This window comes from Catharus ustulatus, chromosome Z (assembly GCF_009819885.2).
Source record: "Catharus ustulatus isolate bCatUst1 chromosome Z, bCatUst1.pri.v2, whole genome shotgun sequence".
Lineage (NCBI taxonomy): Eukaryota > Metazoa > Chordata > Aves > Passeriformes > Turdidae > Catharus > Catharus ustulatus.
In genome coordinates, this window is record NC_046262.2 from 35,641,156 (window position 1) to 35,667,203 (window position 26,048).

At 37.7% G+C, this 26,048-nt stretch overlaps 1 protein-coding gene across 7 annotated transcripts in view; it reads left to right on the forward strand.

Moving 5' to 3' along the window:
- Positions 1 to 26,048, forward strand: part of VPS13A (vacuolar protein sorting 13 homolog A) — a 121,179-nt gene that overhangs the window by 57,192 nt on the left and 37,939 nt on the right. For all 7 annotated transcript variants that reach the window (XM_033085189.1, XM_033085190.1, XM_033085191.1 and 4 more), the window contains exons 33-47: positions 281 to 588; positions 1,319 to 1,466; positions 2,397 to 2,547; positions 10,334 to 10,458; positions 11,141 to 11,310; positions 11,915 to 12,135; positions 13,267 to 13,499; positions 16,430 to 16,522; positions 16,989 to 17,345; positions 17,936 to 18,037; positions 20,293 to 20,451; positions 20,570 to 20,831; positions 21,702 to 21,859; positions 22,977 to 23,080; positions 24,670 to 24,964. In XM_033085189.1, the coding sequence (XP_032941080.1) occupies positions 281 to 588; positions 1,319 to 1,466; positions 2,397 to 2,547; positions 10,334 to 10,458; positions 11,141 to 11,310; positions 11,915 to 12,135; positions 13,267 to 13,499; positions 16,430 to 16,522; positions 16,989 to 17,345; positions 17,936 to 18,037; positions 20,293 to 20,451; positions 20,570 to 20,831; positions 21,702 to 21,859; positions 22,977 to 23,080; positions 24,670 to 24,964 (2,886 nt within the window). The remainder of the gene's footprint in view (positions 1 to 280; positions 589 to 1,318; positions 1,467 to 2,396; positions 2,548 to 10,333; positions 10,459 to 11,140; positions 11,311 to 11,914; positions 12,136 to 13,266; positions 13,500 to 16,429; positions 16,523 to 16,988; positions 17,346 to 17,935; positions 18,038 to 20,292; positions 20,452 to 20,569; positions 20,832 to 21,701; positions 21,860 to 22,976; positions 23,081 to 24,669; positions 24,965 to 26,048) is intronic.

Below are 26,048 nucleotides of genomic sequence, written 5' to 3' on the forward strand. Positions count from 1 at the left end.
CTGCTCATACGATTACATGAAATGTAATTCCTACAAGTCATATTACAAGGTCATTTCTCTTACCATGTGATTTTCCGAATATTTAATATAGAAATTTATTTGTATATATGCATAATTTATCGTATTGAGGGAAGATTATCCTATTAAAGAATTTGGACAAAATGTAGAGCAAAAATAACATCTTAGGATGGTTCATTATTTAAGTAACTATGATTCTTAGTGTTTCTGAAGTACTGTAATTCTTAACAATTAATTCCTGAGATCTGTATTCCTTTCCTAGGCTTTTATCAATAACTTTCAAGCTGCCAAGGAAGCTCTTACTGAGGCAACTGTTCGAACAGCAGAGAAAGCAGCTACAGGTGTAAAAGGGTTAGCAGAGCGTAGTTCCCGTTTGGCACTAGATATCAATATCAAAGCACCTGTCGTGATAATTCCACAGTCAGCAATGTCTGCAAATGTCCTGGTGGCTGATCTTGGTCTAATCACAGTGAAGAACCAATTCTTTATTGCTAAAACAAAAACACGATGTAGTGTCCCACCTGTTATTGACTCTATGACGGTGAAATTGAGCGAACTGAAGTTATACAGGTAATGTAGTATCAATATTTTTGAAACTCATTTATTCCTTTTGGGATTCTTCAGTTAGAGAGCTTCAAAGACTAGTTAAATAATTAGGTGATGGTTGGTGGTTGACAGGCTATTATCTTGGAATATAACAGCCAACGAATATTTTTTTAAAGCAACGAAAATGTATGGTTTAGGAAAAAGCAATTTACACGTCTTTAAATAGAAGCAAGTGTTTGTTCAGGGTAAATTGTGTAATACTATAGCTTTATGTATTGTTCATTATTTTGCGACAGGCTATATCTATTTGTTCTAGACTGTTTTGATGGGATTTTCAAGCTCAGCATAGCAGCAAAGGTACTGAGTTAGATAGCTATAAAGAACTGTTTGTAAATGGCCCTTGGTGCAGAGGGTTCATGGGTGGAGAGGGAATGGAAGGGGCTTTTCAAACACAGTTGAAGAGTACTGAAGAAAGAAGGAATTGCTCTTCACAGGAGGGCAGGTAAGAGGTCCTGACTTGCAACACATTTGAGTGTTGCATGCTTGGTATGTGCCTGATATCTCCTCCCTACAAAGGGAGAAGGTCTGCTTGGTGGAGTAAGGCTTCAACTAGAACTACTTGGAATAGTATAAAGGCAGTTTTATGGCATTATTTAAAAAGATGAGGAAGAGATAGAAATATTGGTTTGTTTGTTTTTTTTTTTAAAGTATGTGCAATATGTGCAAGCTGAGAGTATTTTGCTTCTTTTCACAGATCTTACTATGAGCAAGATTCTTTGCAAACTGAAGTACAGTTGCTGCAGCCAGTCAGTCTGGAAGTAGCTGTTGAACGAAATTTAGCTGCTGCATGGTATAATGAAGTTCCTGATATTGAAATATCTGGCAGACTCAAACCTATGAATGTGAGCAGTTTTTTCTGAAAGCAACTGTTAAAACATTTATGGAAAAAACATTAATTTTTCTCTGTAAGAGTCCAAGCTCAGTAGTTTAAGTATTGTTTGATTTCAAGACATAGAGGTAAAATAGATTTTGTTGCTTTATTGGGGAAAAGGAAATGAATAGACTTCTGTTCTAATTTAAGCTCTGTATTTCATCTGTGATACTCCAGGTAGATTTTGTACTGTGAATTACTGTTGCTTGTTAAAAATGCTTATTCTATTCTAGCTTTTTACCTGTCAATGTCTTTCAATGAAAGACTGGAAAAGTTGGGCTTTATTGGTTTCAATAGCAGTGCTGAATGACAAGCCTGAGTAGTTACTGGTGACCTACTGTGCCACATAGACACAGATCTACGGTACCTGATGGGACTCATCCTGGGGTAATTTAAATTTAACATAAAAAAGGAAATGTAACATAAATTAAAATAAACATAACATAATTTAAATTTAACATTAAAAATATGAGGCTTGTGAAGTGTGTGAGGAAAACTGACCTGCCAGATTTTGAAATAGAACTTGTAAGTGCCCCTGTGAATTAACTATTACTGTAAAGTGGCTTGTGACTAAATGCAGATAAAAATGTTACAGTTGACTTACAGTTTGTAAGTCAAACTGTATGTGTACGTATTCTGACATTCCAGTTTCTAAATTGTAACTTGGTAGCAAAAGTTTGTGAATGAAGACAAAATAAATGTGTGACTGACTTCTGATTTCTAGAAATTACAGTAAGGAATTGTGTGCATTTGAGAAAAATGTTCGGGATCCTAAATAGAGACTCAGATAAGATTAATTTGATTTTTCTGTTTATTTGTAAGCTTAGATTTTTACTAAGAAATCTTACCAAAAGTTATGTGAACAGAGTTGTTCTGATTTCCATTCCAATCTTTTTTATAGCTAATTCTAAGTCAGGAAGATATTACCACAATACTGAGGACACTAAATGAAAATGCAGGTGAAGGCTCTGGTACATCAACAGCTTTGCCAGAAGCAAAAGCATCAACTAGTCATTCTAGTGAAATGCATGGTACTTCTCAGCACTCTACAGGTAATACCTTCTAAAATTACATAAACTGACTTTTTTAGGTATTATTGTCAATATATGGCTTCTGTTGAAATTACATTTAAAAATGAATGCCAGACTCATTTGTGTATACCAGTATTGTAGAATCACAGGATAATTAAGGTTGCAAAACACCTCCCAGTCATGAAATTCAGCCTTTGATCAAACACCACTAAGCCACAGCACTGAGTGCCATGTCCGCGTCTTCTTGGCAGTTGTAGGGATGGTGACTCCACCACCTTCCTGAGCAGAAGTCCTTCCTGACGTCCAGCCTGAACCTCCCCTGTCTCAACTTGAGGCTGTATCATCTTACCCTGTCACTCACTAGCTGGCTGTGAAAAGAGACCAGCCTCCCATCTTTCTACAACCTCCTTTGTAGTAGTTGTGGGGTGCAATAGGGTGCCTCTGAGCTTTTTTATTTTAGCCTTAACATCTCTAGCTCTTTCAGCCACTCCTCACATAACTTATGTTCCAGACCGTTCAGTGGTTCCATTGCTCTTCTCTGGACATGTTTCAGGACCTCAATGTCTTTGTTTTGTGAGGGGCCCACAACTGGAAACAGGTTACAAAGTATGGCCTTACTTTGAGTACTGGCTGAATACAGGGGGACAATCACTGTAGCGGTCCTGCTGCCCACACTACTGCTGATACAGACCAGGATGACATTGTCCACCTGGGCACAGCTGGCTCATGTTCAGCCACTATTGACTAGCACCCTCAGGTCCTTTTCCCCTGAGCAGCTTTCCAGCCACTCTGTCCTCAGCCTGTAGCACTGCCTGGGGTTGTGATCCAAGTGCAGGGTTTGCCACTTCAGCTTGTTGAACTTCATGCCATTGACCTCAGCCCGTTATCCAGTCTGACCAGACCCCTCTGCAGAACCTTCCAACCCTCCAACATATCAACATTCCTGCCCAGCTTGGTGTCGTCTGTGAACTGACTGAGGGGCACTTGATCCCCTTATCCAAATGTTTAATAAACTTGTTATACAGAACTGGTCCCAATATTGAGCTCTGGAGAGCACCACTGGTGACTGTCTGTCAACTGGATATAATTCCATTCACCACCACTCTCTAGGTCCAGTCATCCAACTAGTTTTTAACCCAGCAAAGGTGTACCTGTTCAAGCCTTGGCCTGTCAGCTTCTCCAGGATAATTCTGTGGAACAAAGTATCAACGGCTTCACTAATGTACAGGTAGCCAACATCCATAGCCTTTCTCTCTTTCATCTGGTCAAAAAGGGAGATCAAGCAGGACCTGCCTTTCCTAAACCCATTCTGAAACCATTCTGGCTGGACCTGATTCCTTAGTTGCCCAGTTTGTGCTATGTTATTGCACTCAAGATGATCTGCTCCATAACCTTCCTCAGCACCGAGGCCAGGCTGACAGGCTTATATTTCCCTGGATCTTTCTGTTGTAGATGGGCATCACATTGGCCAACCTCCACTCATCTGGGACCTCTCCAATTAACCAGGACTGATGATAAATGATGTAGAGTGACTTGGTGAGCTCCTCTACCAGCTCTGTCATCACCCTAGATTGAATCCTGTCTGGCCCCATAGACCTATGAGTGTCTAAGTGGTACAGCAGTCACTAATTACTTCCTCATGTATTGCAGCAGGTCTTTTCTGCTCTCTGACCCTATCTACCAGCTCAGAGGGCCAGTTGCCCAGAGAATAATAATTTTCACTCATAAAGACTGAGGTAAAGAAGGCATGAAATACCTCAACCTTTTCCTCCAGCCATCCTTAGTACCAGTGTACCCATCTGCATCTGAGGTGGTTATTCCTTTGCCTGCTCTTTGTTGTTAATGTATTTATAAGAGCACTTCTTATTTTCCTTCACAACAGTGGCCAGATTGAGTTCCAGTTGAATTTTAACCTTGTTAATTTTCTCTGTATGTGACTTAACAGCATCCTTGTGCTCTTCTTCCAGTTACCTGATCCTTCTTCCAAAGGTCATAAACTCAGATTTTTTTCCCCCGAATTCCTCCCAATTCAGCCAAGCCAGTGCATAAAGATAGTCTACTCCTGTGCCTATAAGATTTCCTTCTTAAAGTGCATCTAGACTTCTTGGAACCCTTTGGTTTTAAGGGCTTATTGCCAAGGACCTGTCTGAACCAGTGTCACGAACAGGACAAAGTCCACCCTCCAGAAGTCCAAGATTTTGTTGACGCCCCAGAGTATTGAAAATTCGTGTGTCATGGTCGCTGTTCTCAAGATTGCATCTCCCACCAGCCCTTCTCTGTTTGTAAGCAGCAGATCCAGCAGTGCAGCTCCCCTGGTGGGCTCACTTTCCAGCTGTGTTGGGAAGTTATCTTCAGACACTCCAGGAATCTCCTGGACTGCCTCCTCTCTGCTCTGTTAAATTTCCAGAGGACATCTGACAGGTTAAAATTTCCCAGGATTTCATGACAATCATGAAACTTCAACCATCTGATCGTAGAATAGCTCATACACCTCCTCACCTTGGTTGGGTGGTCTGTAACAAACTCCCACCAGGATATCTGCCTTTTCAACCTTCCCTCAGTTGTCACCCATAGACACTGAATCTTCTCGTCACTATCCTTGAACTCTGTAAAGTCAAAACACTTTCTAATGTACAAAGCCACCCCACCACCTCTCCTTCCTTACCTGCTCCTTCTGAAGAGCTTCTAGCAATCCAACCATCCATCACTCTGGTCATCCCACCAGAGTGTCATTGCTTTTCTGCTGCACAGTGGCCTCCAACTCCTCCTGTTTGTTAGCTGTATTATGTGCATTGGCATAGTTGCACTTCAGCTGGGCTATGGATTTGACTCCTAACCTTGGCATCCCACCCTTAGGCTCGTCTTAAATGAACCTGGTCTTATTCCCACCCCCCTGAAAATCTAGCTTAAAGCCCTCTTAATCAGCCCGACCAACTCATGGACAAGAATCCTTTTACCCCTTTGAGACATGAGCCTCATCTGTCCCCAGCAGTCCGGTATTACATCAGTTGTCTCACAGGCACAGAAAGAAAATTCCACCAATGTCACCAGCCTTCAAGCAATGTGTTCATCAGGTGGGTTCTCTTGTTTGTTTCAACGCTCTTCCCTGCTACTGATGGATCAAGGAAAACACCACCTTATGCTCCTGTGCCTTCAATCAGTCATCCTGAAGTCCTTTCTAATTGCTGTAGAACATTTTTCCTCAATGTCATCATTACCAACCTGTAGAAACAGAAGTGGGCAATAATCAGAGGCCTCAATCAATCTAGAGGATCTCACAGAATGGGTTATGTTTGAAGAGACCATAACTGGTCATCTGGTCCAATCTCCATGCTCAAGTAGGGTCATCCCAGAGCACATAGCACAGGATTGTGTCCAGATGGTTCTAAAATATCTCTGGTGAGGGAGACTCCACAACCTCTCTAGGTGATCTGTGCCAGCATGTGGTCATCTGGACAGTAAACTAGTTCTGTTTGGAGCTTGCTGTCCATAACTTTCTGCCCTGTCCACCTCACTGTCCACTGATCCAGGCAACACTTGCTGAGTTTGCCTGTGAGGGTGTTGTGAGAGGCATTATTGAAAGCCTTGTTGGAGTCAAGGTAGACAATCACTATTACCTCATCCATCCAGGTAGTTATTTTATTCTAGAAGACATTCAGGTTGGTCAAGCATTACGCTCCTTAGGTGAATCCATGCTGACTACTCCTGATCCCCTTTTTGTCTCCCATGGGGATAGAAGAGATGGCCCCAAGAAAAAGGCACTCAATCACCTTTACAGGAATTGGAATGAGGCTGACTGGCTGGTAGTTTCTTGGGCCCTCTTTCATTGCCCTGTTTGAAGACTGGGATGATGTTTGGTTCCTTCCAGTCCTCAGGTATCACTCCTAACCACTACCTTTCAGAGATGATTTGTGTGCAGTTAGCACTCTCAGCATTCATAAATGTATCCCGTCAGTGCCCATGGTCTTGTGGATGTCAAGATTGCTCAGATGCTCTCTAACCCTATCCTCCCTGACAAAGGGAAAGGGTTTCTTCCAACGTTCCTTTACTCCAGCCTCCTGAGTCAGAGATTCCTGAGGGCTGGTCTTGTCAGTGAAGACTGATGGAAAAAAGACACTCAGTAATTCCTCTGCTACCAGTGTCCCCCCTCCATTTAGCAGTAGTTCCACATTGCCCTTAGTTTTACTTCAGTTATTGGAGAAGCCCTTCTTGTTGTCCTTGACATCCTTGACCAGATCCAATACCTGATGGGCCTTGGGCTTCATTGCCTCAACTTTTCCTGACAACCTCTATACACATTCCAGGTAGCTTTATCTCACTTACATCTCCTATGTATTTTCTGCTTATATGCGACTAGTAACAGAAGCTCTTTATTTCTCCATGGAGGTCCCTTGCCCCTTTGCCTGATTTCTTGCCCAGTGGCCTGAATTGGGATGCCAGTTCTTGAGCCTGGTCCTTGAATGTAACTCTTCTTCTGTCTGTTCCTATGCATTCTTTCAAGAGAATTCCCTGAAGTGGCTGAAGTTCTGAAGTCCGTGGTTATAATCTTAAATAATGCTGCATTGTTCACTTTTCACCCAGTAGGGAACTCTACAGCCTCATGATCACTACTCAGCCAGGGCTGCCCCCAAACTTCAGATATCCCACAAGACCTTCCCTGCTTGTTGGTGCTTGTTAGGTCAAGCAGCTACAGCATTCCTTGTGGGATCCTCCACAGGATGACTGGGAGCTGTGTTTGGTGCTTCTCAGGAACCTACTAGGCTGTTCTAGTTTCACAGTGATGGTTCTGCAGCAGATGTCAGGACAGTTAAAGTCCCCCACAAGAACCAGTGTTTGTGTTTCTGAGGCTGCTTTGTGCTGCGTGTTGAAGGCCTCATCCACTTCTTCTCCTGCTTGGGTGGCCTGCAGCAATCACCCACAACAGTGTCATCCTTGCTGGTCTGTCCTTTTACCCTGATCCATAAGATTTTGACTTGCTCACTATCCACTGCAAGACAGAGCTTGATACATTCTAGGTGTTTTCTCACATAGAATCTTTCTACTAAAGAGAATATAACTCTTCATGACAGGTTTCCAGTCATGTGAGCTATCCCACCACATCTCTGTAATCGCAAAGGGTTCCCCCCAGTCTGTATTGTGATTTCATCTTCAGTTGCTTGTACTCACTGAATGTATTCTCTCTTAAGCCTCCTTTTGCTGCTTGGGTTGTCACTGTAGTTCTCCCCTTTCTACACTTTATCCTTTCGAGCTCTGACCTCATTTCCCTTCAAATCTAGTTCAAAGATCTCTCAACAAGCCCTGCTAACTACTGAGCTAAAGTCCTTTTTCCCTTTTGGGACAGGAGGATCCTGGTTGGTTTTATAAACTGACCAATGATGAACAAAACCAAAATTCTGATGGTTACACAGAACTGTGTTGCCAGGGTGCTCATCAGCATGATTTTCTTGACAAGACAGATGAGAACATAACTTGTGTTCCAGATCCCATCTCCTAGTAGTACTTCTTACCTGAGCCCCAGGAAGGCAACACACTTCCCTGTGGGATGGGTCCAGCTGGCATATAGGGCCCTTAGTTCCTCTTAGAAGAGAGTCTCAACAATTGTAGTAATTTCACGAGTATAAGGCACCCCGGGGTATAAGACACATTCCCAGGTGTCGGCAAACTTCCAAACTTTGTCCACATAAAAGGCACTCCGGGGTATAAGGCGCACTTTTGTTCGCAGCAAGGATGCTCATGCAACCAAGTAACCAATTTGTAATAATCACGCGATCGCAGGTTTTACTGGCAGGTACTCAATTTGCGAGTTCCGCTCCACCTGCGCTGCTGGTGGGAGCCCCCACTCTCCCCCGCACTGCCAGCAGGAGCCCAGTCCCCCTGCCGGCAACAGAGTAACCAATTTGTAACAATCACACGATCATGAGTTTTACTAGCAGGTGCTCAATTCGTGAGCTCGGCTCGGCCTGTGGCTCGCACTTCCAGGTTGGCAGATTTCCGAACTTTGTTCATATATAAGGCGCTCCAGAGTATAAGGGGCACTTCCGGGTTCGGACCAAAATTTTAGTCAAAAGGGTGCACCTTATACATGTGAAATTATTGTACTTTTCTGTCTCTCTTACTTAACTTGAAATTGTGATGCATTTGGTTGACTGACCTGCTCTAGGCAACTCCCCAGGTAGACCTTCAGTTTCATTGTCATTTGCTTCATGCTCAGTTTCTGACACCTTGTACCTATTTCCTAAAGTTGCCTGTGAAGGCAAGGGAGGTGGTTCTCCTGCTACCCCCATCAGGAACCTGTTTCCTTGCTCTTTAGATCCCTTCTGTCTGATAATGAGAGTGTTGGAGTTCCTCTGACTTGTTCTGAGCTTCCACCTCCTGCACCTCTCAGGAATTTTCACCAGTCTATTTTTCTATCAGACCCCCTGATACTCTTCAGGCTTTCTACTTCCTCTCTAAGCTCAGCCACTAGGCTCAGCAAGTCATCCACCTGTTCCCACTGCACTCAAGTGTAGTCTCTTCTGCCCTTTGGTGCTAATGCCAAGCTCAAACACTCCCTGCAGCTGCAGATCTGAACGGGTTTATGCTTCTGAGGAAGCTCAATCTGGGTTGCTGTGCTCCCTCTAGCAATGGCTTTTGGCTTTATGGAGATCACTGTTGTGTCTGTTCTCATGGGGTAGGCAAAAACCACCAGGTGAGCTCTTCTCAGGAGCTGGAGGCGGGGTCACTCTGCCCTTCTGCATGCCCTGCCCATATGAACTGCTGCAACTGTGCCACATCCTTCTGATGTGCCATGTCCTCTTTGTCCACCTTTCCACTGTGCTCGAAGTTGCTCATGCTTGCTAGAGTCATTTAAATCTCCCTCGGTTGCTCTGGCAAGGCCCTCAGGGTGAAGGCTTCACCTAGGAGAGCTCCTGGGCCCTGCCTGGTCTCTACCATCTCTTGGGTTTCCCTGACTCTAGAAACTCCCTGCCAAGCTCTTAGAGGTATTTTGTGCCCTGCAGCTGTAGCCACTGCTGTTGCTGCTGTCATTAAGTGCCTCCTTGGCTGATAAGGTTGGTTGAGTGGCAATGGACCTATTATGTTCACTTATGTGGTTTGAGCTATATCTGGCTGTAATAATAATGAATAGGAGCAACTGAGCCACTGTAGTGAGTTTTGGAGCATGACATGTGATGTAAGGGTCTTGTTTCCCTGCAAGGCAGCACTTAAAAGCCTACTGACTACATTTGTTAACATCCCGACTTTGGAAAGCTTCCATTTTACTCTCCTGTGTATGGTGGTTTCGTTGCTGTTCTGATTTAGATCTGCTTGTTGTAATGATGATATCCCCTGAAATTTGTTCCTATTCAATGTATGTCACTGCCTATTGACTGTTCAGCACACATTAAAAAGAAAAGCCACTAAAGAAACCCGTCTATTTGTTGAATTCCTTTACTAAATATGAAAACCAGCAACAGTGTGGCAGACAAGCTAACGAGGATGAAAATAAATTTGTATTCTTTGTAACACTGTTATACACAGTACTGTGAAATACTAAGGTGAAGTTATACGTTTGTATTTTAGGGATGTTAAAACTCTCATGTAGAATATGTAAGGGGAGTGTTTTATATTCTCAAACATGGTGTGATTTTGCCGAAAGTAGTTACATAAAGTGTGCTAAACACATACTAAGTGTGGATGGATTTACATGTGGAGAAAAAGGGAAGTTACTGTCTTCATGGTCATAAGTGAGGATGTCTTGTTTTGTTTTTTCCCTTATTTGCAGTTGGGTAATTTTCTTAATATTAACTATTTTTCTGATTCCTGAAAGGTGTAACTGTTGTGACATCAGCTGTGGTGGAATTGCACTCACCTATGAAAATAAAAACAACACTAAAACTGGACTTCAGATTTGACTCTCTAACTTTAGTGTTGTATAGTCCAAATTCAAAACAGGTAAGTATAATTTTGGTTACTAAGAGTAATCAGCAGCTTTAAGGTTGCCTACAGTCCTGGAAATTCTGAACAAGAATAGCTTGTTTTATGACAGAGAAAGTGTGTTCTAGCAATATGATGGAAATGGCACAACAACTATTTTAACTTAATCACTTTTGGCAGATACTATAGGAAATAGAATAACCAGTGGTAGCACATAATAGATGGCATCTTCTGTCATCTGACTAAAAATCTGATGAAAATTTATGTTAATTTAAAATACACTTTTGGAAGAAAAATATGCAGAGGAATTAAACATGTTTGTTAGTTACAGGTAGAGATGGATGCATGAAAACACACAAAATGGTGGAGAATGATTCTTAAATTTGTCAATAGGAATGCATTTATATTCATCTTGGTTTAAACTTACAAAATTTGTCACCAGATTTCTTACTAAAAGTTTGTAATTTATTATAAACTTTGATCTCTCACTTACGTAAGCTTGCTTTAGGAAGATGGTAGAAGGGCAGAGCTCTGCTCTTTGAAAGTTTTCTCTTGTGTGTGGTTGATTGTGTTTGTCTTGTGAATTAATAGTTGGTTTATTTATTATTATTGAAAATATCGTCCAAACAAAACTGTCTATCAGACTATGTATTATTTTTTGCTACCTCTAATGAAATCTACAAATGTTTCATTTAAACAGGTTAACAGTTTGGATCAGAGAGATGACCTTTTGAAGCTTGCAGAGTTTAAATTAGATCTCATGTCAGCTGCTCTGAAAATGTTATCGGATGGTTCAATGAATGCTTCAGTCAAACTGGCAAATTGTACATTAGATGATAAAAGACAGTCGATCCAGAAGGCTACACCAAGGTCTGTAATTTTACATAATTTACTGTTTATTAGAGGTAGACCAAGAGTTTATAAACATTTCAGTTTTATTAGTATTCTGTTAAAACCACAATTGTTTTAGTGTAGGAGTTCTTAAAGTACATGTTACTGTGGATTTATGTGTTTCACATGCCTTTTGTTCAACATACCTTTATGATACATCAGTGCTAGATACAAAGAATGAAATAAAATGAGCTTCAGATATAAATTTAATAAATGAGCATAGAAAACAATTTCACTTTCCACTTTAATGAAGTTCTAAGTAAGACTGAGATGATGTTTCACGAATACTAACAAACTTCAGTAAAATGTAGCACTTTTGATGTGAGAACAAGGAAATATGATGGTTTGTCTTGTTAAAATTATTAACACCTTTAGTTACCAGTGTATGGGATTCCAGTTAGTTTTAAACTTATATAAAATTTGTGCTAATGTTTTTATTGGTCATGTTGTAAAATTATTTGTATTGCTTTTTAAATGCGGTCTTGTTAATGTATTGCATCTGGAATGAGAATCTTGGCTGTTTTTCAGTATTTGTGGCTGGCTTTTTATTGTTTCATTAAATTCCTTCTTTATTATCTTTCAGAATGGTGGAAATGAAACATGGATTTGAAAAAAAGGTTATGATGGATGTAAATTACAAACAGGGGAGAGATGGCACTGTTTTTGATGTTATTGTTCAAGAGATATATCTTTGTGCAAGCATGGAGTTTCTACTTACTGTAGCAGATATATTCTTAAAGGCTAAAGCAGAAAGTGCTGCTGCACAGAAAAATCTCAAACAGTCGTTACCTGTAAAGGACCAAGGTATGTACCAGTATACAGCAGAAATAGTTTAAAATCTGTATTTGGATATCAGCTTAATTTTGGTATTATAATACTATGTAAAAATTACAATACTCCTTTTATGCTATTTCCTGTGTTTATATGTATGGAACAGCTTGTAACCGTTGATGTAGCTTTCTTTGCATCATGGAAATAGATTAATGATTTAGGTTTTTTTCCAAATGAAACCTGGTCTTACTAGAGAAAGAAGACATCTAAAAATGTATATTTAAAATAAAATGGGAATAATAAAGGAGTGTATTATATTGTGCTTACACATGGAATCGGCCTACCTGATATTGCTGCCTAGAAATGTAATTTCATTTATCCACTCATTTGCATTTCTTCCTACATCACACAGACTTTTAGCTTGAGTACCTGGCATCAAAAATTGGTCAATTAGAACAGAGAGTATTCTTTTTATGCTTCCAGGTCTCAGGCAGTTCTCATCATGTATGCCAAAAGCAAGTCTCAGTTGTTTTGCTGTTATTTTCCCAAGTATTGTAGTTGTGTCCCTCTCAGCCAGGTCTGTTGTGTTTATTTGCTGATGATCAAAGTCTGTACAGATAAGGAAGTGTTATGTGAAAGTACATTTTTATTGCCAGTGTTTACAGTAGGAATCAGTAATGCTGCATTATTGTCCTGTGGAAAAATGAGGGTTTGCTACTCCAGAGAGCAGAAAATGTGCCCAGCATTTTGTTAAGACTCTTATCAGAGTTGGCAGCTATAGCTATGGAGGGAAACTGATACATTTGTTAATGCCAGATATAGTAACAGTGTTGATAGTGTTACCCTTTTCATTTTCACAAAGAAGCTTCCTGAAGTCTTTTGTTATACCCAAGAGTAATTAGATATTAAATGGTTTTCCGCCTGCGATGAAGAGCCTATAAATGTCAGTTGCAGGGATCTACAGATTTACTAACACTAGTTATACTAGATCTTACCCCTAAATAGTCAAGGCCTCCCTATAAGTTACAAGAATTCAATAATTATTATAATCAATATTATTAATTATAATATTAGTTATATTGTATTAATAATTAAGTCATGACAAGAAAGTAATTGAAATTTAATCTTTGAACAATTAAACTAATGTAATTTTTATTTCTGAAGCATCTGTGCAGCCTGTATCTACGATGGAAATGAACATTGTTGTTAAAAATCCAGAGATTGTGTTTGTGGCTGATTTAACAAGAAGTGATGCTCCTGCGTTGGTGGTTACAACACAGTGTGAAGTCTTCATTAAAAGTAGCCCTGAAAGGTACAACATGACAGCTGCTGTTAGAGAGATACAGATGAAAGCATGCCCATTTCTTCCAGAAGAAAGGAAAGAGAACATTACTACGGTAAGTTTGCAACCATGCAGTGTGTATTTTAAAAGATACTGTGTAACTTACACTACTAAAATACAAGTAATTTCTGAAATGTTCATCATTAAAATGTATATACCAGGATAGTAGTATACATTTACAGTATAAGTAAAATTCTATGACTAACATTTTGTTGATTTTATTCTCTTTTGTGTGATATGCCTAAACACATCTTGATCTGTGACAATGGGGTTTGCTTTGTATGACAAGTTACAATTCATAGCCCCAAGGAGTAAAATGTTAGTTATCTTTCATATCCCATGTAAGTCAAATAAATAGTAAATGTATGCTATGTCAAATAAAGTGTAGTAAATTTGGAGTCTAAAACCTATCAGTCTAAAACCTTGTATTAAATAGCTATGTAAGAGAATAATAGTCTCACAAAAAAAGGAAGGAAGTGCATATTAGGAAATAGTTTACTTACTGTATGCTGTTCATAAATTCCTTTATTTTAAGATCCATAGATCTGTTATAATAAAACTGCCTATTTGTGTTTTGGCAACAGAATCAGACTTGTTAGTTACTGATCAGGTGGAAGTGCATTGACTCCTGGAGTTTCTTACAGCTTTTCTGCCTCTACAGCAGACTGTTCCTCAGTTAACTCTGTGATGATATTGTTGCATCAGAGAAAAATTTCAAATTGACTGTATATACAACAGTTACCCGTGTCCTCAGACCACAGATGAATTTTGAAGAGCAAATCTTTTCAGCTCTCTGTTAATGCCTGCTTATTTATGGAGTGATATAGGAAAGACCAAAGCTGTAAGCAGAAATGACTGGGGCTTCCCTTTCATCTCAATTTCAGGTGGAATAGCACCTCAGTTTCCTCCTTGGGTATACACAGTTTTTAATTGCGCTGAAATGTTAATCTAGTTATTTAGAAAGTGATGCACTAGCATTGATAGCCACAATACAATGCAAAGTTGTTTGACTTCTGTTTTTGTAGCTGACAAATGTGGCATAAATGTTACTTTTTTGTAGAAAGCTATTGGAAGGCATCGCACCAAGTTCTCCCTCTTACAGAAATATCTTCTGATGGAATCTCATCTCAGACTGTAGAAATGGGGAAAAAAACCTGAATCTGACAGGACGGTTGTGCTATATATAGGGAAGAAAACTTCAGAGGACACTAGTTTTCGTGCTTAAAACAGTACCTTCCTTGAAAGATGCAGATAGTTCTTGAGAAGGGTTTAAAAAAAAAAAGTTACCTGCATGTAGGAGCATAACTACTCCTTTTGAAAACATGTGTAAGCAAACCTCTGAACCCAACAATCTAATTTTGGTCTGGGAAAGTATACCAGTTTGAAAGCAAACCAGTGGGAGATTCCAAGTCAGAAATACAATTTAATAGGAGAATGAAAATAAATGCAATCATACAGAAACACTGACAGAGTCAGGATACAACTTGAAACCCTGTTGGTCAGCGTGTTGGTAGCAGTCTGATTAAATGGTGGCTGCAATCCTCTTGAAGTGGTAGATGTGGTTCTGTTGAAGTAGATCCTTTAGAAGAGTCTGATCTTCCTCTTAAGGTCCAGTGGTGGTTGGGGATCTCTTATCCTCTCTGAATCCAGTGGATAAGGCTGCTTGTGGTGTTCCAAACCTCAGATTATATCCAGATAGGAATGCTTGTTTTCTCCCCCTGCGTGGAGCATCTCACAGTGGGATGATGTAATTTTATCAGTCATGCAGTGGGGCCTGATGGCCATTAGCAGAAGATATCTCCTGGAGGGAGTTACCATGGATGAGTCATGGAGGAGATAAGGAACCCGCTTTTAACAGGTTATAAAGATGGTAATAGAATATATACTTTTGGATGCATCTTACATGGTAACCTAAAATTGGGTTGGATTAATTCATCCTTTTGATGACAAAATCATCAAAACTGAAAGAGACCTTCAAGATCATTTAGTCTGTCAACCCAGCACTACCATAGTCACCCCATAAGCATATCAAGTGTCATGTCCAGATGCCAAGCAGGGCAACTATCCTCCAGATCTAAAATAACATAAATAATGAGGGGATCTTTATGTATTTCTCATGTGTGTATTGGTCCAAAGAGGAATCTGTTATTTTTCATTCCTGAATTTAATACAGAGTAAGGAAAAAGGGTAATTTGAGCAACAGAGTAAAAAATAATATAATGGACAAAAACTTCTGTTAGATCAAACTCATGTGGAAAAGTGTAGTCGAACTGATTCAGAATATATCTATCTATGCCTCCAGCATCTGATTCAGATATGGACAGAGATGTCAGAAAAGATTCCACAATCAATATGGTTTGAAATTAGAGTTTTTGAAAGACTGACTATCTCAGATGGAGATCGCAAAGCAAATTTTCCTCTAGGTACAGTGTCAGTAGAGGCTAATTACATCTGAGTGCTCTATTAATAACATAGCAATAGTTTTGTTTATAGCATACCTCTGATTTGCTAAATTTTGGCAAGTGTAAATGTTCAGGGACTGATTGCAAAACAAAGTTGGAACTGAGTGATTGTGTTTCCAACAGTTATATTGTTATTCAGGAAAAATGTAACTGTCCTTGCTGTGTTGCAACTGAAAAACTGGTTCTCAGAAGTCAGAGGCATGAGGATGCAGTGCATTGAAGGTATCTGCAGACTTTACCATAAGAGTGGAGTTACTGAAGTGTAATTTATTTTACTGTAGCTGATTTTTCAATCTTTAATGATTGAGAATGTCTGATGTGATGCTTCTGGATACTTGTTATTTCTTATAACATGTTATCAGTGTTCAGAATTCTCTTAATTTTGAAGAACCAAATATTGGTAAGTTTTCTTTCAGTGCTTTTTGTGTGTATGATTTCAAAATAAGTTTTTAAAAATATTTTTTTCTCTGAAATATTTTTTTCTCTTTTTTTTAATGACATGTGTTTTTACTTTGTTTTGTAGGTATTGCAACCTTGTGACTTCTTCTTTGAAATGAAACAGTCAGGTACTAATCCACAGACAGCTGATCTAACCATTAAATCTCTAACGATAGAAGTAAGTACACTTGCATTGTGGTTTTAGTTTTCTACTTCCCACTCAGCAGGCTATGATGTTGCTTCAGGAATGACTGAAGTTGGGAATCATTCCAGTTCATCATTAGGTCACCTACCTAATGAAGCATGTCAAAATGAATAAAATTGAAAGTTAACGACTGTGTCACTATACTTCAGTTTTGAAATCTGTGTTTTATAAAATGGCTAGTGTGCAGAGATAAGTTCTGAAGTGTTCGGATAAATCATTGAATGGTGTAATTTAGAAAGCTTCCATCTGGAAATAAGGCAGGGGTTCAGTCTGAAAAGATTGAACTGTTGCTTGTGGAAGGGAAGTGTGTTCGAATGAGAATCCTGTAGCAAATGGAATTATTTTGTTATTGTAACATACTCTTTATGCTTTTGTGTCTGAAACTAGCAGTTTCTGTACTAGATTCTTGTTTCCAGTTTTTCCAATTTCTTATTTGTAGGTTTCACCGATAATAATAAACACAGTAATTACTATTACATCAGCCCTTTATCAAACTACAGAAACAACGAATGAAGAGATTAGTCAAATTCCTCCTGACTTGTGGAATAAGAAAGATATAAAAAATCTGAAATTGTGGTTTCTTGAAGAGACTAGTGAAAATGAAGATAAAAATCCAAACACTGAACTGGTTCCTACAGGAGAGTCATTGAAAATTAATATAGAATCTGTTTTTCTAACACTTGAAGCTGGAGTTGGGCACAGAACAGTGCCAATGCTTTTAGCCAAGTCCTCATTTGTTGGAGAAGTCAAGAACTGGAGTACTCTAATCAACCTACATTCTCGTCTTGAGCTGGAGGTGAGGAATCTTACATAAACAAACAGAAGTTTTCCTAGAATGCTAAACCCTGTTGTCTAAATCTTACATACGTATTACATACATGTTATTTAGACAATAAAAAAAACCTCTTGTATTTGGTGACTAAACTCCTGCAGATGTGTTGTGGGAGCATGATGGCAATGATGGGTTAAGATAACTAAGTTTAAATGAAAATCTGATGCATGAAGATGTAATGTTACAATGTGGTACAAGTTCATAAAACATCCAAACTGACTCATATTTGGAAATTAGTGACAAAATTCAGAGATTATTGTAGGTAGATTCTTCCTTATTTATACTGCTTTTGAATTCCAGTGCACCTACCATTTAAGCCAAAATTGTATTTTAAGCGGCACAATTTTTACTAACTATTTGGAGTTCACTTCATAGTAGAGATTTAGCTGCCTCATTTATTTCTTTAATGCATTTGTTTTATTTTATGGTAGCAGCTGAAAGTGCAATCTGATTATGAATATTTTCGATTACCAAAATAATTAATTATTCATCTAAATCTGAATTTTTAATGTAAGTTTTATGTAAATTCCTAACTGATTTCTGGATTTTGATAGGTACACTATTTTAATGAGATGTTTGGCGTGTGGGAACCTTTGCTTGAACCACTAGAAGTTGAGAAGACTGACTTATTCAAGCCATGGACTCTTGAAATCAAGGTGTAGTTTCCAAAGCTGAGCTCAAATATAACATTACGATACCTTAGAAAAAACAAATGCTCTCCACCTTTCGTTCCTGAGACTAATCTAACAATTTTATTTCTTCTTGTTGGTTACTGGGAGTTTTTTCCCAAGTAGTAAATGAAACCAGTTCTTATACAAGGAAAGATCCAGATTCACAGATCTGTTAAATACTGTCTTTCAGGTGGCAAAATTTTATTCTAGTAATAAATTAGGTATGTATTAAGATACCGAGGATAGTTTAATAGATTGCTAGATTATTGGGGTGATCATAAGAGCTTTGTATCAATTTGTCCTATAGACTATATGTTAATGATGCATTCGGTGACTTTGGAAAGACAAGTCGCTGCTCTTATTCCACAGTAGTATGTGAGGCAAAATTGTCTTGGAAAAACTGATAGCTGTTGAGCACAAAGAGTACTGTGGGAGTGGTGCTTTTACCACTTCATTGTCATCTTTCCTGGAAGTACAGTAGTTTCACGAATACAAACCGCACCATATTGACTAAAATTTTGCTCCCACACCGGAAATGCGTCCAGTGCTTTTGACGCACCCTTTGTGTCAGGTTATTTTCTAATAAAACAAAGCAGCTAATGTGAGGTTAGATGTCCGGTGCTCTTGACGCACCCTTTGTGTCGGGTTCTCTTAAATGAACAAAGCCGCTAACAGTTGCTAAAAGGCTGTTTATTACGAAGGTGCATCAGTCTTAAAAGCAAAGTCACAGTCATCAAAGGTCTATGCTAAGTTTTGTTATGCTAGAGTCCAAAATAGAAGTGGAAACTGCTCCTATCAAGGTCGTGGGAAGGCTGATGTTGCTGCAGCAGCTCCTGTCTTCTTCTCGGATGTTGAAGACGCTGACAAGCAAAGCAATAGAAAAATAGGAAGCAATGGCATAAAAGCAATGGCATAAAGCAATGGCATAAAGCAATGGCATAAAGCAATAACTCCCGCCAATACATAATCTTATATAGGATTATTCCAACAAGCTAGCATGTAGACTCAGACCACTACCACTTAACCTGTTAAAATTCTAATTTCTTAACACATTAGGTATGTATGAACCACGTATATGATCTATCTTGTTCTATCTGAAAAATGTAAGCAATATTCTCACTGGAATTTTGTTTTGTCTAAGCATGGTTTTCCAACGACCTTCTGGAGCCTCTAGTGAAAACATTAGTATGTTTGTTAACCTTCACTAGAACTTGTTCTTCTCCTCTGACATCTTAAACCTTTTACTTAGTAAAAGCACTGCAGCTAACACTTACTGACTTACTTACTTATGCTAAAACTCAAACTTACACCTCTACTTCATGTGTGAGTAACTTAACATACTTCAATCCATCCAAAAGCTTTAATTCAATCCCTTCATTCTGACTTCTCTCTGAAGAATTCAGACAGAGACCTGACTCACTGACTCCAGCATCTTCTGTCTTAACTGTTTCATTTCATTGTTTCCGGACTTTTTTCAAAACTATTTACATGTTTCTAACCTGAGCGGTTGTTCAGAATTGAAGACCTACCCTTTTCCCAGCACTATCATTATCCAAAACTTCCCACAGTAACAGCCTCAGAAGGATAAAGACTATGGGCTGAGACACTGCAGTTAAGAAACTGCTATTAAAATACCCTTGACAATTTTGCAGAAAGGTACAAGACATAATACAGGAGAGAGGTAGAAGATAGTAAGTCAAACCACATGTCTTCTCACCCTGATATGAATTACAATATTTGGAAATACATAATTTCCAGAAGTGTTGAAGGCTAGATAAATTTATTCCATCAAGTGGTTTTGTTTTTTTTTCTTTCAACCAAATGAAAACAAAATAGGTATTTGATTTGGAAATACATAAAGACTAAATCTGAGGTCTTTTTTAACATTAGGAAGTCAATTATGTGTAACATTTTATACAGTGTTACTCGAGGTTAAGATGAATGTTAACACACAGTATTTACTGGATATATTAGTAGTTAGTATATATTTACTTTTGAATAATCATAAATTTAGCTACTGTTACTAGAATTTTACTGACTTCCTGAATATATGATTTGTGTCTTCTCTTATTCTCTCCTTCTTTGGTTTTTATTTGAGAATAAAGGCACGCACAACAAAAAAAATGGAAAACTATGGCAGGACATAGAAATGGGAAAGGGAGACATAGAGAGTCTTGAGGTGAAACTTACTTCTGCAGAATGAGTGGTCAGATAAGAATTCTTTAAACATCTCATTTCAGATGAAGAAGGCTAAAAAAGTGCTGTTTGAATCAGATGATGAAGAAGAAGAGAACTACAAAGTTCCAGAATATAAAACAGTAATAAATGTTTCCTCAAAAGACCAGCTCAACATTACACTGTCCAAGTTAGGACTGCAGATGTTAAGTAACTTGGGCATGGTAAGAAAAATTTCTTAACTATGTGGTGGTAGAATTGCTAGATGAATACTTGCAGATATCGTCTTGGTGAAGCCTTACTCAGTATGTTTATGTTTTGTATCGATTCTTTGCTTTCTAGGCATTTGCTGAAGCAGCTAGTCAAACTTCAGACATCTTCAAAAAAGACCGAGCACCATTTGTAATAATAAATTCTTTAGGAGTTCCCATCACGGTCACACCTAGTGATTCCTTCAGTGTCCTTAATGTTAAGTTTGGAGCAAAAATATTTCATTTAGAAGACAAAGAGAGTTTAAATATGGAATTTGTCAGAACTAGAGATGAGAGTGACCAATTCACAGCAATGACAACTATGAGTAGCAAGAGATTTTACATTCAGATCTGTAAGTTCCAAAGTTCATACATCTTCTGTTTTTGTAAATATTTATCATGCTCAATACAGTGTCTTGTACAGGTCAATAAATTTTGATGGACAACATAACATGAAAGAAGTGCCTCTTTGAATTCTAGATGCATGGCAGCATTTGAAATCCTGCTTTAGCCTTTACCGGTTAAATTTATATATATCATACTTCTTAATTTTTGCAGCATAGGTTTTCTACTGTGATAAATTATTCATGTAATAATCTTTATTGCAGTCAGATTTGTTTGTATTTATGTTATTGCAGAATTCAGGTGCTCAAAATAATTTTTGTTTCAGAATTGAGAACTGTATATATGTAGCTTTACAGAAATTACTCTTAAGAGGGTTGCTTTGAAAAAATTTGTTTTAAATAGTTTAAACAAACCATAGTTAAAGCTAAAATTAATATTTAGCTATTTTTAATGGTGTATGTGTTTGCAATTGGAATTGATTTATTGTAGCAGTTGGCAGTTTTTCAGTCTCAATCATATGACGTATTAGTTGAATTGTTTTTGCAATATTAGATCTGTACCTTGTTAATAAGCCGTTACATCTTGTAAACATTTCCTGTGAGGCGCTAATTTTATTTGCAGTAGCAAAACCTACTTAAATATTTGAATGATGGACTCATTTACTCTTTTTCTTGTGGCAAGAAAAGAATCTTTGCTGTTTCCTTAGTAATGCTACAAGAGCAGCATATTAAGAATGCTGATTGTACTTTTTTATCCGACAGGTGGTTTTTTATTATTAGATTGAATGACAGAAAATTCTATTGAATGCACTTTTTTGTCTTTCAACTATTTCTTTTTGCTCCTTTTGAGTGTTTAATGTTTCATCTTGTAAATTCTAGGTCCTTATAATCATTCTACTGTGGAAAAGATTCCATTGACTAAAGTGGGTCGATGTATTTACAAAGTGAGGCACGAATCAGGTGTTGAAAGGTCCATTGTCAGTCAAATTGACACTGTTGAAGGAAGCAAGATGATAACGATACGTTCCCCTGTTCAGGTCATTATATATCCATACATTTAATTTTTTAATGAATGAAAATGATCCTCTAGTGTTTAAATAAACATTAAAAATATATTTTAAAAACTTACCTGATTGGTTCATACAAATTTGCTTGGTGCTTGATTTTTCAAGAATGAAAGGCATTTTCAAAGTAACAGATGGTTGGATGTGGTGGACATCAATCAAATTTTGGATCAGGATAATTGAATAGTAATGTTAACTAATATTGGCTCGAATTTTGGTCTTGAATTATTTGCTTTGTATGAAGTAATCAATATTCTTTTAATCTTACCTTGATTCCACAAGTTATCTTTCAGTCAGGTTATTTAGTTTTTTTCATCCTGTACCATTGATATGTTATTTTCAAGTTTAGTACAGTGTCAGTTGAAAAGTGAGACCTTCGAGTGTATATGTCTTTTGATTAAATAGTATTTTTGATAGACTTTACATGGTATATAACTACAGTGCTGAATCAGATAGTACAGTTCTATAGAGATAGTGTTCTTGTAACATTTCAATTGCTTTTTTTCACTCAGAGTGGTTCACATCAAAGTGACTTGATGAATAGCAAAATTTTACTGTTTGATTATTTTCTAAATTTTTTTCCTAAGAGCTAATTAATGCCAATAAATTAACCTTGAAATTAATATAAAAGAATGTTTACAGGAAAGATAGCTATGTGCCCCGGAATGGACATAAATGATTTAACCTTAAACTTCTGACTTCCCTTACACTTTCACTATATGGATTTTTAACCTTGTATCTATTACATTTTTAGGAGACCTGTTTGTCTCCTTTACAAGACTTTTTTGAAAGTTACCATGTAGTTAAGATTTACTTGTCTTTGGTTTTTCAAAGTCTTGTTGACTCTCCTTGAGAAGCATTTTGCAGTTAATGTATTTATTTAATAAATAAAATATAGCATTAAACTGCACAACCAGATCATTTAGAAACATTTGCTGTTTTGGAGACAGTTCTTCTGAAATACTGACCTTGAGTGGTATATGGATAAGATGAAAAACAAGACTTCTCGTCCTTGCTTTATTAAACTCAAAATATACTTTGTCTTTACAGTTTTTCCTAATATGTGTTGCTGGATTTTTATTTTACATAGATAAGGAATCACTTTTCGATCCCATTCAATGTTTTTGAAGAAGGAAGATGTTTAGGGACCGCTTCACCAGCAGATGAATTCAACATACCATTTTCCTCTTACAGGTACTTTATTGTATTTTTCTTTTGTTGTAGCATACGTTTATACATTTTTGATTATTGTATCCATATAATTATGCTTAAAAATTTGTTTACCCTTGCTACCAAATACTGAAATAATACTGTGCTGTCATGGTTAGGTAGAATCTTCTCAGGACATGTAATCTTTAAAACAGAGTACTATTTCATTGTTGAATTGGAAGTGTTTTGAAATCCATTTTTAGGAACAAGTTAGATTAGCTAAGATACTGTAATTTCACGCATATAAGGCGCACTGGCATATAAGGCACACTTTATTTTTTTGCAGCGAGGATCCGCGCGCAACAAAGTAACGAATTAGTAACGGAATCATGCGATCGCACGGATTACTGGCTTGGCTTGGGACCAGACTTGGTCCTGCTCGGGGCTGCCGTGGGGGGCGGCCCCAGCTCCACTCGGGGCCAGACGGGCTCGGCTCAGCTCGGGGGTGCTGCAGGCTCGCACTTCCGGGTTAGCAAATTTCCAAACTTTGTCCATATATAAGGCACTTCGGGGTATAAGGTGCACTTCCAGGTTCCGATCACAATTTCAGTCAAAAGGGTGCGCCTTATATGTGTGAAATTACTGTACTTAAAAAATCTGAGCTCAGGTACTTCTGGAGCACAGTGATTGTAATTCACACGGTACACTTACTTCTTAGTGGGTGATGTTTGGTGAATTAGTGCAGCTTTTTTGTTTTTTTCTGAAAAGACTTCTTTTGATTGTTTGATTCTGAAGTAAAAGATGTAAAAAAAGACTCATCAACCTTAGAAAAACTTGACATATAGAACAGCTATGGTATTATCACATTCAAGCTAATAAGAAAACTGCAATGAATTTGAATGTACATTTTAGCTGAACTGTTACCAAGTTTTAGGTAGGTAGGTTTTCTTTGATTAATTTTTTATGGTTACAGAGACTTCTTCCTTCTGTTTTCTTCGAAACACTTTCCTTATATTTTACAGCAAAATCTTTGTATCTTGTTTATTACTTAAGTTACATTTTACTGTAGATTCATTAATTAATTGATATATCTAACCACCTGTAGAAGATTCAGTGATGTTCTGATTCATTGCACTAGACAGTCAGGAGATGTGTTAAAACAACAAAAATTTCATGCAGGAGCATCTGTTTTAAATTAAATGCCTTATGAAAGCTATGTGTGTAAACAATCCATGAAACTAACTTGATGCTTTATTGTGACTGAAAAGAAGGGCACTTTCTGCACATCTCTTCTAGGAGTAGCTGTTGATCCAAACCTTTAACTTGGAACAGGAACAGAGCAGCACTTGTAAGGAAATTCAGTAGTCTTCTTAATAAGAATCTCTAATAACACTTTCTTTGTAAGGGAAGATGTGGAGGTATGGAACAAAAAAACCCTACTGTTACAATAGTATGAAATTTTGGGATCCAGTCCATAATTTTATTTCTCGTTTAACCAAGATAAAGGCAGGCAATGATCTACTGCTAGAAATCTTCCTAAATAAAAATAATATTAGATTGCCCCTGTTGCATAGTACTTTTTATAATTGAAACATTCAGTCACGTGTTAATTGTAGAAATGTTTTCATTTACAGGTCCGTATTGAGTTTGCAGCCATTACCCAATGAAAACGGAGTGGGAGAATATAGTATGTGTGAAGGAATTACGTTTGATGAAATTATGCAAAATGTTGACTGTTTATTACAAAGGAAATGCCAGTCTGTGAGATCAACTAAGCAATCACTTATCATCAATATTGTTCCTGTAAAAGATTCATTGACAACTTCATTAGGTGCAGAAGATGAATGGGATTTTCCATACGTTGTTCATTTATGGCCTTCTGTTCTTCTCCGCAATCTTCTTCCTTACCAAATTACTTATTCTGTAGAGGTAATTGCGTAATGTTTGAATTTTAGTGGTATTTCCCACTTAAAATGTGAAAGCTGATTGAAATGGAGATTAAAACAAATGGGTCCTGGTGGAATATTGGTGAAGCAAGTTCACAGATATTATAAGGGCAAGTCTTATATAATCTAATAAAGTCTGTATTTCCAGAATTGAAATGTTATCACGGAATGTGAAATGTGACATCGTTAAGCCATGCTTCAGATATATATGCAAAGTAGAACTCAGCACTGTACCAGTTGGGCCGTGTGAGAGTCACTCAGTTGCCCAAGTGCAACTTCAACCTAATTAAATAGGACAACTTTTTCTGTGAAGAGTGCGCCAAGTGGATCACGCTATGTTAGCATTTATGTGCAGTCACTGACTTTCAACAGTAGCATGCTTTTAATAAATTCTCACAGGCCTGCCTTTTTGTCAGCAGCCTACTGCCAGACCTCAAATTCTTTCCAGATGAAATTAAACAATAAGGTGCACTTTGACTGTTAATAGGCATTCTTTCCAGTGCCAGATGAGAGATAGTCTTGAGTAAAATATCTAAAACATGCGCCATAGACATTGATTCCTCAGCACTGTGTATTTCATTCTATGGATCTGGTATAATTGTGTCCCACTGATGTCACTTAGGATAATAGAAATGAAGTTGGGAGACAGATTTTTCAGATGGTCTTAATATTTAGTATTTGGACTCAAATAATGGAATCTGATGGTAATGCTTCATCACAAATAAACAATTACTAGGACTGGAGACTGTAGCTTGTACCAAATGTATGGAGGCAATGGACTCTGTAAGTCTTTTACAAATTTAAATTTAGTGAAGAAAATACTGTGTTGAGGAAATTTGTCATTTAAGAATATCAGCGTGTTTGAATTTGTTGACAGGTGGGCTTTTTGATTTGAGTGTTGGTGACCATACGTTAAAGTTCTTTTGGCAAAATGTTGTTTTAAGCTACATGTTTAAGATAGTAACATAGTTAAATAGCACAAAAGGTGTTTTAAAATGAAAAATTTTAAAAGCTTTTATCATAATTTTTAAAGCTTTTTAAAAAAATAGAAGTTGATATGAATTTTG